Source organism: Myotis brandtii, unplaced genomic scaffold (assembly GCF_000412655.1).
Source record: "Myotis brandtii unplaced genomic scaffold, ASM41265v1 scaffold4, whole genome shotgun sequence".
NCBI lineage: Eukaryota > Metazoa > Chordata > Mammalia > Chiroptera > Vespertilionidae > Myotis > Myotis brandtii.
The window spans coordinates 1,489,388-1,503,590 of NW_005365371.1; the positions used below are offsets into that span (position 1 = coordinate 1,489,388).

The window sequence follows — 14,203 nt, forward strand, 5'->3', positions numbered from 1 at the left end:
AACCTATTCAACCTGATGTCCTCCTTGTCCCCTGGGTATCTTCCTAGTCCTCCCATTCTCTCATGCCTGGTGCTTCCTCTACCTGGAGTGCCTTCCCCATACCTTCTTCTAGTCTGATCATCTCTTCTTCTTTCCAAGTCAGTTCCCACTTTGCCTCCTCCAGGAGGCCTTCCTGGCTTTAATGCATAATCTTTGAGCCCCATTTTGTTCCACATCAGTTCGGGGTATATGAATGTGGACATGGTACACTTTGACATGCAACTCTTGCTTGATTATTCATGGTTTATTTTTCTCCCATGTGATTCACCTGGACCTCTGGGGCAGGGCCCAGCCAGCCCTAGAGAAGAGCTGCCCAAGTATAGGGAGTTATCCTAAAGGAGCACCCATAAGCAAGGTGCCAGGAAGGCAGCTAGTCAGGCGTGAGGCAGGTAGATGCTTCCCAGAGCAGGACCAAGGCTCTGTACAGCTCACGCCCATGTGCCCATGTCAGTCAAGCACCTGGGGTAAGTCTTATTTATGCCCCTGGGCTTAGGGACCATTGTCCTTCTGTGCCTGGGAAGGATGCTGGGAGCCCCAGGGAGATGACTGCCTGCATCTAAAAAACAAAAACAAATAAAAAAGCTCCTAGTATCCTGAGCTTTTAGAAGACAAAACACAAAATAAGACAAATTAAAGAAACTGAGAATTAGATAACACAGGGCAGCAGTTGTATTTCTTTCTGAGAAGAAAGGACTGCAGGCAGGCGGTGAGCAGAGAAACAAAACTGTTGATTGTGCCCGCCCTCCCATGCTGTGCCCCCGGCAGGGCCAGGGTACAGGAACGCCGTGCTGCCATGGGAACGCACATTTAGAATAATCCAGTGCAGCCCAGCAGCTTCTGCACGTGGGTGTGTGCACGTGTGTGACGGGATCTGGGACTGCCTCATGGAGCCTTTTTGTCCCAGCCAGGCCCCATCCTGCTCCGTCATTCACAGCCTCCCCCTTGGCCCTCTCTCTGGCTTCCTTTGTGTGTTATGCCTCCCACTCACAGTACCTACTATCCCTTTTATCCAGCCTTCTTGTGCAGGGTCCATTGCACCCCTGTTATCTTCCTGTGCGCTCACACTCTCCGCTTTCCCACCTCCTGATGTCCCTCTCAGCCATGGTTCCCAGGGAACCTGTGCTGCTGTGGCAGTCTTTTGTGCTCTAGGGCTGTCTCTCTCAAAATGTGTTCCATGGAACAACAGTGATCCTCAAAAGAGAAAACGGGGTTCCACACTCGGATAAGTTTGGGAAATACTGCATAATGCAGCCCCCCCTCTTAGAAATCTGCCATGCTTATTAAAGCACACATCCATGGAGCACATGAGAACATTTCCCACACTGCAGAACAACCTCCTCCCCTTACAATTAATACGATGTCCGTGAGCATCTTGCGGAATTAAAGTTATTGGACCAAACTTTAGTATAATTCTTTAGATGTACTTTTCTTGCCTTCCCCTAAAACTACCCTGATCTGCTTGCCCTGAGTGGAGCCTGGCCCCCCCCCCCCCCCCCCCCCCCACACACACAGCCCCGCCCTCTCCGGTCTCCCCTGACTGGACACAGGTCAATACGTCACCTGGGTCAGGGAAGCCTTAACTCTCCCTGCTCCCGCCCCGCCTCCTCCGCAGCCCTGACTGGCCCTGCCTCAGTGGAGGGGAGTCAGTGCCGTCTCTAGAACATCAGAGAAACCCTTCCCTCTTTATTCTCTACATTCCTATCCTGCAGTTTCTATCGCCAAAGCCTTGCACAAGTAGACAGACAGCAGGTACTTGATAAGCAAGGGAACGGTGCTTTGGAAGTTCCTGCCACCATCTCCATCACCTTTTCAAAACGTGGCCACTTTGGCCTGCCACTCTCTAGGGCCCACTACCCTAATGCACACTGACTTCAGGAGGGGTTCTCATTTTTCATCTCTGCCTTCCCTGTCTGTAACTTTAGCACCCATGTCAGTTATCGATCAAATTCTATAGCTCTGTGGTTGCTCAGCCTCCTTGGCAGCAAAGCCCTCCACCTCCCTACCATGGCCATGCACATCCAAGACCTTGACTCTTCACATATCTGCCTGTGGCCTTCAGCTCTTACCTTTGACCCTTTCTGACAATCCTCTGTCAGTTGGGAGAATATGGATAGCAGATGAACAAAGCATGCTGTTCCCTCTTCCCTGGGAGCTCATAATCCAGCAGGATGTTTTCTACCCTCAGTGGTCCCTGCTCCACTCATTCCAGGCATTGGCTCCACTCTGCCTTGGCTCATGTTAGAGCCTGGCATGGGCACCATGGCCAGACCTTTCAGCAGAGCCCTCACTACACCTCCATACCCTGCCACCTTCCCTTAAGCCTATATCACACCCAGTCTTCATTCTCTGGGACACTTGCCAACCATGGCCCATTCCACCTCTCCCCCCACACCTCAAGCCTCCCTGACCCTTGGCAGGTGATCTTATCTTCTATTTCACTTAAAGAACTGTGTTCCCCCTGCAGGCTGAACCCCTCCCTCTCCGTACTTTCCTGTTTCCTCCTCCCTCTTTGCATTCTATTCACCTGCTGCAGGAACCCCAGCCCCCCTGGTACCTGCTCTGAGTGAGACCTTGCTACATCCCTTGCCCCACTCTTGCCAGCATAGTGATTCTCTTCCTCTGGGCTTATTCCTCCTCTTCTTCCTATAATCTTGGAAGGTCCTCTCCTTTCTGAAAAATATCTGGCTTGATCCCGCTGCCCTCTCCTGACTCCTTATCTACGCTTCCTGAAGGGCGGGGATTGCACTGCCTCAGGCTTTCTCCCCATCACTCCCCTCCCCTGCCATCTGGACCCTATCCCAGCCATGATTTTGTGAAACTTCTGTCTCCAAGGACAGAACTGGCTCTGGCTCAGGGAGGACACTGCCAACAGCCCTCCAAACTGCTTAGTTAGCCTTTGCCAACCAGACCAGCCTTGGCTCCCTTGTTCCCATGGCTCTTCTCTTACGCTGTCCATGGCAGTCAGGAAGGAAGGCAACAGTTGCCGTTAAAAGCACCACCTGAGTGAAAGCCCTTTGAGTGAGGTCAAAGCTGGAGGGGAAGGTGGAGCGTGTGGGGACCTCCTGGCTCTCAGGAAACCTTCCATTCAGTCCTTCTGCTTCCTTTCCTTTACCTGGAAGGCAGTAAAGCTGGAGGGGAAGGTGGAACGTGTGGGGACCTCCTGGCTCTCAGTCCTTCTGCTTCCTTTCCTTTACCTGGAAGGCAGCTGGGAGCTGGGGACTCTTCCAAGGCAGATGAGCTGAGGGTGGTTATTTGTACAAAGAACGAGGGTGTGTGATATGGCAGGTCTGGAGCTGGGGGCCTGGATTCAGCTCTGATATCTCTACACAGGTCTGCCCTGGTGTGGGGCAGGGGGAGGGGGCAGTGCTGAGACAGTTTTTCGTCAGAGCAAGTTTCTCAGTGGCCCTGATCTTATGTGATCCTTTTCTCCTTGCAGCCTCCTTCTCTCCTCTGTTCTGGAATGGGTTGGGGTTTGTTTGTCGAGCCTTCCCTCTGCCTGTGTGACTTCAGGACCCCACAGTCACAGGGAAACATTCATGCACTCACACTTGGGCTCTACCTTTGCTTGCAAGAGATCCTTTTTCCAAGGGTCAAGCTTTCAGCTTCTTTCCCTGGGGACAGGGGGAGGGGCATGGGCATGCCCACCTTCCCTCCCTCTTACATTAGATTCCCTGTGGGCCCAGCTCTGGAGGGTGTGAGAGGCTGCCTGACAAGCATGTGAGTGGGGGTCTGTGATCAGGGCGCAGAGGTTTTCTTTGTGTGGTAGTCAGTACCTGTGAAGTCATGGTTGCTGCACCTTAGCTTTGTCCTCATCTAGCTCTCCTGAGAAAATTGGCCCTGCTTCCTAATCAAACCACCCCTTAATGAATTTAAAATTTTTAAATAAATTTTAAAATCATAGAGTAAATAGTGAGTAGGAAGCTTGGAAAAGAGAGGAAAGAAAAGGCAATCACGTCAAATCCCAGCCTTCTAATAACAGCAATGCTCATCATTTCAGTGTACTCCTTCCAGCTTTCTAAAAAACGTGATATTTAGAAAGCATTTGTAATCGTAGTGTGTGCAGTGCATATGTAGCAATTAAGACCTTGAGGATCCTTGTTTCTATAAAGATTCATGTGCTTCTCCAGCAGGAGGGACAGGTGGCACCTCAGGCAGGCAGGCGGGGCGGATCCTGGACTGTGTAGAAAACAATGTCTTTTCTATGAATCTAAATCCTCCCAGCAGTGATGCCGGCTGGATGCTTCAGGGGCTCTCACCACGGTAGTCAGTTAATCCCGACACTCCCACCTCACAGAGCCCTGTGAGGAGAAGTACATTGGAGCTTAAATTTCCAAAGACTGTCAAGGGCTTGCTTTCTCAATAAGAATAGTTACACCGCCTTCACTATTATTTCGCATTTGTAAAGAGCTTTATTTCTCAAAGTGCTTTCCCACATGCCCTCATCCGTCCTTCCAGCAGCCCTGTAATGTGGTCATTTTTATTTTCATCTGCATTTTGCAGGTGAGGCATCAGAGAAGTCAAAAGACTCGCCCAAGGTCACACGTGTTACCGCAGCCAAATCCCATGCCCCTGTCCGAGGCGACCAGGTTTCTGTGGGCACCATGCTCCTGCCTGTTTCATCCAGCACGCAGCTGGAACTCTTTCCCTCTGCAGCACGCTTTCTGGCTGGTTTTCTCATACTCACCCCTCTCCCTCCCTGCAGGGGGCCGGGATAAACGAGGTGGACCCATCCTGACCTTCCCTGCCCGCAGCAATCATGACAGAATAAGACAGGAAGACCTTCGGAAACTCGTGACCTATTTGGCCAGCGTGCCAAGGTAAGGTGAAGGGGCATGTCCTGCAGGGGACGGTGGAGGGCATCTGGGCTGATGCAAGGGAGTTGGAATGAGCCTCCACCCCTGCCAGAGGCCAGGGGTGTTTCTGCCCTCGTAGTGGATTCTAATTATTCTTGGAACATCATCAGCCATTGTTCGTCTCCTTCCCATCAGTCCCATTGTTACTTCTGGGATTCCTGTGAGTGGAGTGGGAGCTGGAAGAGAGATCTGCGGGCAGAGGTGAAGGTCCCAGGCTCAGAGGACCAGGACTGCACCTGGAACCGGGGAGCGTGGCCTGGGGAGGGGAGCTGGGGGCCCTGCTGTTTACTTTGGGGAAATGGGAACTCTGACTGATTACACTCTGGCTTGTGTATTGGATTGTTTTTAAAACCTGTGGCTTGTGAATATGTTTTTGGATTTTGGAGTTTGGGTCAAATAACTCCACTTGTATCACTCAAGAGGCAGCCTTCAGCTCAATCTAGGTCATACGTTTTCAAAGGAGGTGATAGCACCACCAAGGGGGATTGGTGCTGGGGGCAGCAAAAAGCTTGCTCCTTTATGCATTAAGCACAGCTCTACATACAGCATGTAAACAGATATATCGTATATTTGAATTATTAAAATTTCATTGGGTGGATGATTAAGGAAAAAAGTATAGAAAGTTTTATTGGGGGTAAGGACAATGATAATAAAATAAACAGATTGAGAAACCCTGGTTTCTGAGTGTTTCTAGGTGGTGCTGGCCATAGAGGTTGGTGGAGGGACACATGCCAAGAGCATGGTATATGTATATATGTGTAGTGGTCCATGTCTTTTAAGGATGGAGAGGAGAAGTCTGCCTAATCAGAGAACCATAGAATGTGAGAGCCAGAAGAGCCCCGGGAGTAATCCAGGCGAATGCGTGCTGTGGCCTGCTTAGGAAGCAGGGTCGAGATGGGAGAAAGTTGCGTATGGGTGTCAGTGGCAGAGCTGGGCCCAGGACTAGGTCCTCCTGACTGGTGCCCCAGGGCTGTCTGCACCCTCACAGAGATGAGAACTCTGTTCTCTGTCTCCTAGTGGGGCTGGAGCCTGGCCAGTGTTTGTGTGGCAAATAAGAATTAGTGCCCAGGGCTTTCAGAAACTTCATCTTGTGTCTGCATTTTATAGGAGAATTAGTCAGTTACAGAGAGGAGCTATATATTCAGCACTGCCTTTGCTGGACAGCCCTGGCTACTTCTTGAACATGCTGATTAAGTTCTTGAAGCAGGTGTCAGGCGAGGCAAGCACTACATTTGAAAGAGCCACAGCGGAGGCAGATGTAAAGAGACTGGTGGATGGTGATGGGCAGGTGGTAAAGGGGATTTAAGAGCAGTCATCAAATGCTTGGAAGGATGTTGAATAGAATGAGGAGCCCTGAAGAGCTCCAAGAAGAAGGCAGTGAACAAATAGACATCGAATAGTGTCTACTTTTTTCCTTTATGATAGTCACTGGAGACTAGAAAAATGACGAAAGGCCTTATGCTCCAACAAAAAGAATTTGGATAATATTCAAAGAAAAACTTCTAAACTTTGTACGTAAGACTTTGAGCTGAAGAATAGAATATGAGACTTCTTTTGTACAGGTCTTTATTCAGAAGTATTCCCGTCTGTCTTGGGTAAGGAGATAGGCTAAATAACCCGTGATTGATCTAGGTAATTTAGCCATCTAGGGGCTAAGCAGTCTTAAAAGCACCTTTCCCTGGTACACGAACAGGCATAAAACCAGGCATTTTCTAAATCAATTTACAGGAAAAGTTTTCATGGGGACCCATAATGGACTCTCAGTTCTTTTAGAGCCAGAAGAAATTGGGATCCCTGGGGACATGAAGGTTTCATTTTTTTCCTTTTTGGTATGTTTATCACATCTCTGCAGCTAATGCATGCTCATCTTTTCTGAAGAATAGAAAGTGAGGGAGTTGGAAGAACACTTTTCTTCATTCTGACTTGTTAAGTAGAGATGGGATATAATAGATTGGAAGCAATTAAAAAGGCAAAGACTTCCGCTGGGTGAAGGGGAATGAAACCCAAGAGGGGCTGAGAGGAAGGTCATGAAAAAGGAGAAACAGCACATTACCACAGAAGGAATATGCTAGATGCAGGCTCTTTGCTTCCCAGAGGGTGGTCGCAAGCACGGCACCCTGGGTTCCTGAGAACAGAGAAAGTTCTCCTAGGTTCTGGCAGGTGGGAGGCAGGAGTCCTGTTGCCACTTTCGGTGGGAAGAACTGTTTGGGATGCCTGCTGTCTCTCTCCCGGGGGCTTGTGCTCACCTGGAGTGTGAGTACCTGGCAGGCTGCAGAGTTTACCAACTGGTCATGCCCACCCTGCCACTTCCTCACTCTGCTAGCTCCAAGTTCACACATGAGGACTGTTGGAAACAAAACCTAGAACAGAACTGTTCCAGAGACAGTGAGGCTGGGGAGGGAAACTGAAGAACGGAGCATGTCAGGTAGTGTTTGCCACCCTCCTCCTCAGCCGTGGCGTTGGGAAAGAAGGGAAACTGTGAAAATGAAAAGCTAGATTAGGTGGATGATGCTGACGGAAGAAATGCTCTATTCTGGGCCGCGGACCAGGAGCCTGAAAGAACAGGCTCCTGTGATAGTGGAGGGTGCCCTACAGACTGGTGTGACCGCCTGTAGGCAACGTTTGACATGCATTTATTCATTCTTTATTTAGAGTCTTTATATGCCAGGCAGCTTGAGGATTCATGGTGAGAAGGAAGAGATATTTGAGAAAGTTAAGGAAAACCTGGGAATTTCCCTACCCAGTACAGACCAGTCACCATAAAGGGCAGTGTAATATATGAGTTGGTAGCATCGGAGATGAACAGGCCAGCAGAAGACAAGCAAATAAGGACTAGGAAGTAGTGAAAGAGGATCCTGGAATCTAAGGAACCATTTATCTTTATTATTACTACTACTACTACTACTACTACTACTACTACTACTACTACTACTGCTACTGGAGGCCTGGTGCACAAATTCATGCTCTGGTGGGGTCCAGCCGGCCTGCCCAATGGCAGCCATTGGGGGCGGGCCAGCTAGGGTGAGAGTCCATGGGCAGTTTGCCGGCAGCCCCACCCCGATCGGGGCCCCAGTGCCCGCTGATGGGTGGGGCCCAGCGGGGCAAGGGACCACAGGCGTTCTGGTCGTTTTGCCGTTCAGTCTATTTGTATATTGCCCTTTTATTATATAGGATTATTATTTTATCCATAACCATTTATCCCCTCTATGCCCTCTTCCACCATCACCCATCCCACCCCCCTGCAATCACAACACTGTTGTCCATGTCCATGAGTTATCTGTTTTTTTTTTCGTTTTGCTCAATCCCTCTATCCCCCAATACCCCTATCCCCACAAGAGCTATCTGCCTGCTCTCTATCTGTGAGTCTGTCTCTATTTTGTTTGGTAGTTCAGTTTGGAACCATTCATCTTGATGGTCAGTTTTGGGCACCATTCTAGAATAGATGATTAAACAGATGGTGGTAATGATTTAGAAATGAATGGGAAGAAACAGTCGCACTGTGCTCTGTGAAAGCCAGGCCGTGCCGGGACCGCTGCATCCAACTCCGCAGCACTGGACTCTGCCAGCCCTGTTTTATGAACTGTGACCAGTTAGAGAGTATTGTCAAGGGAACAGCACATTGAGAGATTGCAAACTGCGTCTCTGCAGTTGAAGGATTGAAGGACGTTTTCTGGAAGGAGTGAAAAATGGAAGAAAAGTGATTCCTGACTTCAGGTAGCAGGAGAGCTGCCCCCGGGATCAGGGAGTAGGCACAGTGTCTGCAGCATGAATGGGTAGAAGCTAGAGATCAGGACTGAAGGGAAGGAAGAACCTGACCATGTGGGAGCTGTCCAGCAGCCTTGCCGCTGCCTCTGGAGAGAGTGAGCTTCCTGCCACCAGAGACTGGACGACCTTCTGTGAGGGATGCTGCAGAAGGAGTTCCTCCGTGGGGCTGGAGGCTGGGTTCCCAGGAAGCTTTCTTGCCCTGAACTGTGTGTTTCTATAATACTGAGAAACAACAACAAAAAACCATAAAATCTAGGGCCTCAAAACAGAATATTACTACCCCACCAACATACACTCCCTTTCTCAGGCTCCCTAAATAAGTTAGGCCTAGAATTTCACTTCAGATCTTGTCTGCATCTTAAATCCTAAGAGAATTGCTTTCTAGTCTCCTTGGACTCTGGGTGGGGATTTTGGGACATCACCTGGGACCATCCCAGATCATCCTGGCTGTGACAGTTTGGAACAGTCCTAGTTACTCTTTTGGGATCCATCATAGCCGGAGATGAGTTCTTTCCAACTTCCCTTTCTTGTTTCTGATAAGTTTGAGCATATACCTTCTGGGTCTTCTCCAAACTTTCTATCATTTTGTGCTGAGGAATTATAGAATATCAAGGTAGGAAGCCTTAAAAGTCTTCTTTAAAAAATTTTTTTTCTTAAAATATATATTTTTATTAATTTCAGAGAGTAAGGGAGAGGGAGAGAGAGATAGAAACATCAATGACGAGAAAGCATCAATTGGCTGCCTTTTGCATGCTTTCTACTGGGGATCGAGCCCACAAACCAGGCATGTGCCCTGACTGGGAATCCAATAGTGACCTCCTGGTTCATAGGTCGCTCAACCACTGAGACACACTGGCCAGGCACCTTAAAATCTTCTAATTAAATTTCCTAACAACTCTTTTTACTCAATTCAACAAATATTTATTGAGTGCCTATGATAAGCCAGGGCCTGGATAAGAATCGTGAGTTTTCCTGTTATCTTCTCTGACTGTCATCAATCCTATGCTTATCTAGCTTTTTTGTTTTTCTGGCCTGCTATCTGCTTGCAGTTACTTGTACATGAAAGGAGTGGAGAGGAAATACTCAGATACAAGCAGCTGATGAGTGTCCCTAGAAACAGAGACAGGATAGAAAATCTAGCCCGAGAGTGAATAATTGCCCAGGCAGAGCTCACAGTGTGGGTAAGCTACCCACAATGATGATTGGAGTTGGCCATATGCTTGAGATAGGATTTTCTAAGTATCAAGTAAAGAAATCCTGGGTCATTTTATTGCATTGAATTCCTCCTTTTCATCATCATTGCTATCCTGCTTTGTCATGATCATTTTCCTGCTGCTCCTAAGGGCACCACCAGTTGTTAGTGACTTGATGTATCTGCCACTTCACTCTGTTCTTAGTGCGGCTGAGATGCTAAAGTGTTCCGAAAGGAATGCAGGTGTCAGATTGGTGAGGAAAGATGACAAGAAATTAAGATGGGATGTTCTGCAATGCCAGTCAAACTAAGGTGCCAATATGCACAGCTTATTACTTGATAATGTTTGCTCTTGTTCTACTGATTTCAGTTATAGATAGATTGGGCTTATAGCCAGCACTATCTTTGTGCAGCATCACCAGAAAAATAGAAATAAGCAGAGAGCCAGAAAGACAGTTAAAAGATGAGGAGGTAAGAACCGCAAGGGTTTCCTCCCACTATATTCAGCATGAAAGAGCCCAAGCTATCCGCACTGTCATCACTGAATGTGTTTTGTTCTAAGGGTTTATTGCGATTTGTTGTTGGCATCCTGACCTTAAAGGAGGATGTGGAGAGTAGTGATGGAAAGTCCAGAAACAGGACCAATGAGAGCATTGGCCTAAAACATACCTTATTTATTTATTATTTTTCAATCCTCACCCAAGGATATTTTTCCATTGATTTTCAGAGAGAGTGGAAAGGAGGGGGTAGGGGGAGAGAGACAGGGAGGGAGAGGGAGGGAGAGAAGGAGGGGAAGAGAGAGAAACATCAATGTGAGAGAGACACATTGATTGGTTACCTCCCACATATGGGCCAGGGATTGAACCTGCAACCCAGGTATGTGCCCTTGACCAGAATCCAACCCGCAACTCTTTGGTGTAGGCCAAAGCTCTAACCACTGAACTTCTGGGCTAGGGCTAAAAATTGTACTTCTTAATATCCATTTTTATTTATTTTGTTGCTTATGTATAGAGGACTTATCATTTCTATTACAGTTCCCACATTCTACACAAATTTCTGAGTAATATCAGTTACCTCCCTATTGTTGGCTGTGCAGAAAACAAGCCCTAAAGAGCAAATAGTGTTCTACTCTGCTGCTAAGGAACACACAATCATAATTACTGTTACTAGTGGTCATCTTCATCGGTGCCATATACACCCTCCCAGCTAAAGGAAAAGAGGCATCTTAGAATGGCATGACATGGGGGTTCAGGTCACAGCTCCACTCCTTCTCTGTCAGGGAACACATGGCTATTCAGCCTGGGTAATCTCAGAGAGTTTAATGAAGGGACATGCTTGGTTTACAGCAATGCATCAGGGAACAGGGAATTCAACAAGGTTTGGATTTCCAAGTTATCCCATGTCTTGAAATAGCAGAGATGGGAGGCAGGACTACTTCTGGGTCTGAAGGAACAATGATGTGAGGAGTGGTGCCTAGAATCTGGAGAGAGAGCTGACAGCAGCTGTGGCCTTTGGTGGAGAGGTACCAGCCACTCCGGTGATTCCATGATGTGGACAAGGGAAGCTGATACTCTTACTTCACTGTCCTCCTATTCTCTGACCTCCCGTTATTGTTTGTCTTTGACCGAATGCAACTGAATCCAAGTGACAGGGTCCCCGTGAGTCAGCCTCCCAGGGCATCACAGAGGGGAGAAGGTGGAGAACGGATTTGGAGGGGCAAATGGAAGGTCTCTGGCACAGGGTGAGACCTTAGGCATATTACTCAGCACTTCTTAGTCCAGCATTCGGACTTTAATTTGGAAAAAGAATGTGCATCTCACAAGCATGTTGTGAAGAAATTATCTAGCAATCTCTCTGTAGCACCCAGGCACTCAGTACTTGTCAGACTGCTTCTGAAGGAGCTTAATAATAATAATAATTATATATACATACACATATATAGTAATGTTTGCTGTATATGAAGAAACAGATGTATATGTAAGTTATGAAATATAACACTAAAATGAACACCTGAGACCCCACCCTCCAACTTCATGAGCAGAATATCCCCACTGCTCTTGAAGCTGCCTGGGACTTCTCCCCACCTTGATCCTCTTTCCATCCCCCAAATATCCACTATTCTGAGTTTTGTGTCTACCCTTATTTTATTTTTTGGTATAGTCTATCACATGTTTTCATAAAAATATATTGTTTAGTTTTGCTTGTTTTTGAGCTTTATAAAAATTGTATCATGTCATGTAGTTTTTAGTGAGCCACTTTTAAAAATTATTATGACATGCAACAACATGGATGAATCTTTACACATAATTTTGAATGGGAAAAATGCACTTAATGCTTCCTACTCCTGTAACTAATCTAGCAAGTCATGATTATTATCTTTAATTGACCTCATTGAGCTTTGATAAGTATTTTACATGCATTAACTAAATTCTCACAGCCCTTTGAGGTGGGTATCATTATTCCCATTTTACATATGAGGAAACTAGGCTCGGGAGGTTAGGTAACTTATCTATGCACACACAGCCAGTAATTTGGAGCCAGCTGGTCTAGTACCAGAACCTGAGCTTTTATGTGATGAGGAGGTCAGAGTGAAGGAGGCAATAGTCATGGAGTGCAGGGGATAGATTTGGGGAGAGTAGGAAGGTAGATTCTGATGGATGGGCTAAGGATTGGATTGGAACAGGACAACGAAAGAGGGTGGTAAGGAGATGAGGGGTCAGACACATGTAATGATGGTGGGCAGCGGCTACCTGTGCATCAGACCTTCTTTCTCTAAGGTTCTCTCAGCACTCTAAGTGGGAAGGTTGATGCAGGTGGCGACTGTCTCACACCTGGGTTTCCGCTGGCCAAGGCAGTGATGCTGAGTGTGGATGTGCTGGACAATGGAGGAGGTGTGGGAAACCCTAGACTTCCTCCCCCAGGTGTTTGTGTTCAGCTTTATACAAGTAAACACTGCTCATTTATGTTCATCTGCAGCTGATAGTCAAGTATGCTTTACTGACCAGATTACATCAAGAGATGTTGTGAAAAAGCAAAAGCACTTAAGACCATGGAGACTATTTAAAGAGATGAGTAAAGGACCGTCAGTAGCAGGGACCCTGAATTCAAAGCCTGGATTGGAGGTACTAGTGGGTTCTCCACTGTATACCAGGGATGGCCATCCTGTTCAGTTTCCTTCAGTCTGGATGTTTCTTTCACTCAGTCGCCTGCCTGGTTCTACCTCCTGCACAGCTCTGACGTCAGAAGCATAATTCTGGCATTAGTTAGCCGCCAGCTGACCCACATTTGGAAGTTGGTCCACTGCCCTGACCATGCCACTGCTGGACCAGACAGGGCTGTGCCAGCACAGTCTGGATGGGGCTGAGGGTTGAGGGGCTCATGGAAATCCTATGAAACCAACTGTGTGGGGGGTTGAAGGAGAGCCAGCTGCGATGTTTCAAATGCAGAGATAAGCATTTGTGATTCCCTGGAGAACAATAACCTAGACAATGAGAGGCGGAAACCATGTGGTCATGAAGTAACAATGAGAAGCAGCCTGGTAATTCCAGGAACCAGTAAATGACTTAGGTGATAAATCAAGGGCCCAGCATTGGACATACGGATTCCTCATGGAGAGGGGTTATTGTTTTCCTTCACACATGTCTTCAGTGTGACCTTTAGGAGGGGGTGGAACTGTGGACTAGTAGAGGAGGAGTTTGAGGAAAACTCTGGACCCTTGGAAATTATGTAGGGGATTGCACCCTAGAAAGAATGAACCCCAGAATCCCCTGTAGGAGGAAAGCTGTGCTTGCTTGCTGACAAATTTGCTCACTTGTAATAGACATGAATCTATTCTCAAACACAGTGGTAGTGAGGATTACATGACAAACATATCCAGCTCAGGACTTGGCACACAGAAGGGGCCGGTGGCAAATGGCAGTTTCTTTCCCTTGCCTTGTCTGTCACTTGTCTCATTGTCCTTAGCTCTGCTTTGTCAAACTCAGGGTTAGGGTGATGGTTCAGGTTAGGATTAGCGTCTGTAGGAATAATAGTAATAGCAGCAAGCTCAGTAACACCTAGTAGGCTTGTAATAAATACTGAATGAATGAATGAATGAATATATATATACCTAGTGATGTGATAAAATCTTTATTTCTTTTAGTAACTAGAAAAGTATTTCTTTATTATAGAAAACTAGAGGCCCAGTGCATGACATTTGTGCACGGGAGGGGGGTGTCCCTCAGCCCAGCCTGCGCCCTCTCGCAATCAGGGACACCTCGGGTAGGGTCCCTAGGCCTGGGTGGTGATCAGTGCTTATCGGGGCTTTCCTTCCCCTGGATGCCTGAAGCTGGCCCCGCCCCCACCACCACCACTG

The 14,203-nt window shown here is 47.5% G+C and overlaps 1 protein-coding gene across 15 annotated transcripts in view; it reads left to right on the top strand.

Annotated features, from left to right (window-relative positions):
• Nucleotides 1–14,203, top strand: part of KALRN (kalirin, RhoGEF kinase) — a 586,523-nt gene that overhangs the window by 127,347 nt on the left and 444,973 nt on the right. For all 15 annotated transcript variants that reach the window (XM_005873113.2, XM_005873115.2, XM_005873109.2 and 12 more), the window contains exon 3: nucleotides 4,742–4,856. In XM_005873113.2, the coding sequence (XP_005873175.1) occupies nucleotides 4,742–4,856 (115 nt within the window). The remainder of the gene's footprint in view (nucleotides 1–4,741; nucleotides 4,857–14,203) is intronic.